The sequence below is a fragment of the Elephantulus edwardii genome, unplaced genomic scaffold (genome assembly GCF_000299155.1).
Source record: "Elephantulus edwardii isolate Elephantulus edwardi_28Jun2011 unplaced genomic scaffold, EleEdw1.0 scaffold00289, whole genome shotgun sequence".
In the NCBI taxonomy this organism is placed as follows: Eukaryota; Metazoa; Chordata; class Mammalia; order Macroscelidea; family Macroscelididae; genus Elephantulus; species Elephantulus edwardii.
In genome coordinates this window covers 421,275-423,096 of record NW_006400039.1, presented here as the reverse complement: position 1 = coordinate 423,096, position 1,822 = coordinate 421,275, and the positions used below count along the sequence as shown (strand labels likewise).

Below are 1,822 nucleotides of genomic sequence, written 5' to 3'. Positions count from 1 at the left end.
GCAACAGAAACAAACTGGACGGGATTGGACAGAGGAAGTGTAGGTGTGGGCCTGAGGCTTGATGAATTCCAGGATGGATTCCGTCAGCTGCCCAAGCCCAGGACAAGGAGAAAGGAAGAAGAAAAGGGGAAACGTGGAAAATGGCAAAACCAGTGAGTCTTCCCGGCCTCCGCCCACGTGCGGGCGTCTCCGGCTGGGCAGCGGCGAAGGGTTCAGCTCATGTGGCCTTTGCAGAGACCACTTGCCCCAAAGCTTGTCTTGTAGGAGCTGGTCTGGTTTGAGCTTATGGTCAGCTTTCTCTGGGCTCACAGGGGGACCTCATGGGGAGGGGGCATTAGAGAAGGAGGGGCTCTGGGGTGAGACAGAGCTGAGTCCCACCAGGCACAGGAGAGAGGGGTTTCTCTGGGGGAAATTGAGCATTAATCCTGAGCCGAAAAAGGGCACTGGGAAATGGGGTCAGGCTCCTCAGACACCCCCAGACCTGCTGGAGCCCGACTGACAGGGCCTAGCTAGGCTCTGCAATGGGGTGAAGTAGTCTGTGGGCTGGGGTTTGGCAGGCGTCGGGGCACATGGGCCTGGGATGACCAGGGAAAGCCAGAGTTTGAAAGGCCTTCTGAGACTGGTCCCCACTTTTTATAGCAGGGGGAGGCTGAGGCCAGGGGTGACCTCGGGGTCATTTCTCCTGGCCTCTGGCTTTGCCTCTCAAGAGGTGATCACATTTGGGCTGAGGTGACAGCTTCCTCCCTTGCTCAGTGACCCCTGCTTTCACCCACAGCCCTGGAGACAGGCCAGCTCTGAGAGACCTCAACCGGGTGGACACCTGGCGTGAGGCTGGGAGAGTGAGTGTGAGAATGTGTGTGAGTGTGGATAGTGTGTGAGTAAATGCTTGTGAGTGTGCCTGCGTGTATATGAATATGAGTACCTGTGTGTGTGACTGTGTGTGTGACACTAGAAGGGAGGTGGATTGACCCTCCGAGTCCAGCGTCAGGGTCCCAGGAGGGCTGTTGCTGGCACCCCTGGGTTCGCCATGACTGTCCCTTCCTGGAATAGGAAGAGGAAGCGGGAGGGAGGGAGGGAGGGAGAGGCCAGGCTGGACAGACAGAGGAGGTCAAGATGCTGGGGCTCCATTGGAGCCCACCTTTCCAGGGACGTTTTAGAAATGTGAGCCTCTAGGTCAGCCCTGCTCCATCGCTGCCCTCTGGCCCAGCTGTCCCTCTGCCGTGCCCAAGGCCTACCCTTGCTGTCGTGAATGCTCAGGGAAACTCACTCCTGCGAGGAGCCTCGGTGCTCCCAGAGGAGGTGTCCAGAGGCCCCTGCAGCTGGACCCCCTGAAGCCACGGGGGCCAGGGTGGCCGGGCCTGGGTGGCTGGCGCCATGGCCCCCGCAGGCGGGCTCAGACGTCGGTGCTGATGCTGCGGCTGCGGGAGAAGGCCTCCCGCATGGCTGACAGGCGGTTGGGGTTGAGGGCTTGCAGACCCCCGAAGGCTCCGGGCAGCTCTGTGTCCTCCTGGCCCACGCTCTGGTAGGCCACGCGCTCGCCGCCGTTGCACACGCCCTCGTCCTCCGGCTCCTGCAGGAAGAAGGTGGGCGGCTCGTAGTAGGAGCAGCTGCGGCACAGGGCGCGGGCCTGCGGGGACGTGAAGGAGGTGGAGGCGGCCGGGTAGAGCGCAGGCCCGTTGGTCAGCACGAGGTTGCGGTTGGAGTGGAGCGGCGGCAGGCCCGAGTGCACCGCGAAGTCAGGCTCCTCCTCGTCGTCCTCCGACTCGTCCTTTTTGCAGCAGTAGTACTATGGACAGAGTGGGCAGTGACAGCTCAGGGCCAC

At 61.7% G+C, this 1,822-nt stretch overlaps 1 protein-coding gene across 1 annotated transcript in view; it reads right to left on the bottom strand.

Moving 5' to 3' along the window:
* Positions 1–1,380: 1,380 nt before the first annotated feature.
* Positions 1,381–1,822, bottom strand: part of FAM163B (family with sequence similarity 163, member B) — a 1,029-nt gene continuing 587 nt past the window's right edge. The window contains exon 2 of the mRNA XM_006900558.1: positions 1,381–1,786. Coding sequence (XP_006900620.1) covers positions 1,394–1,786 — 393 coding nt within the window. The 3' untranslated portion in view covers positions 1,381–1,393. The remainder of the gene's footprint in view (positions 1,787–1,822) is intronic.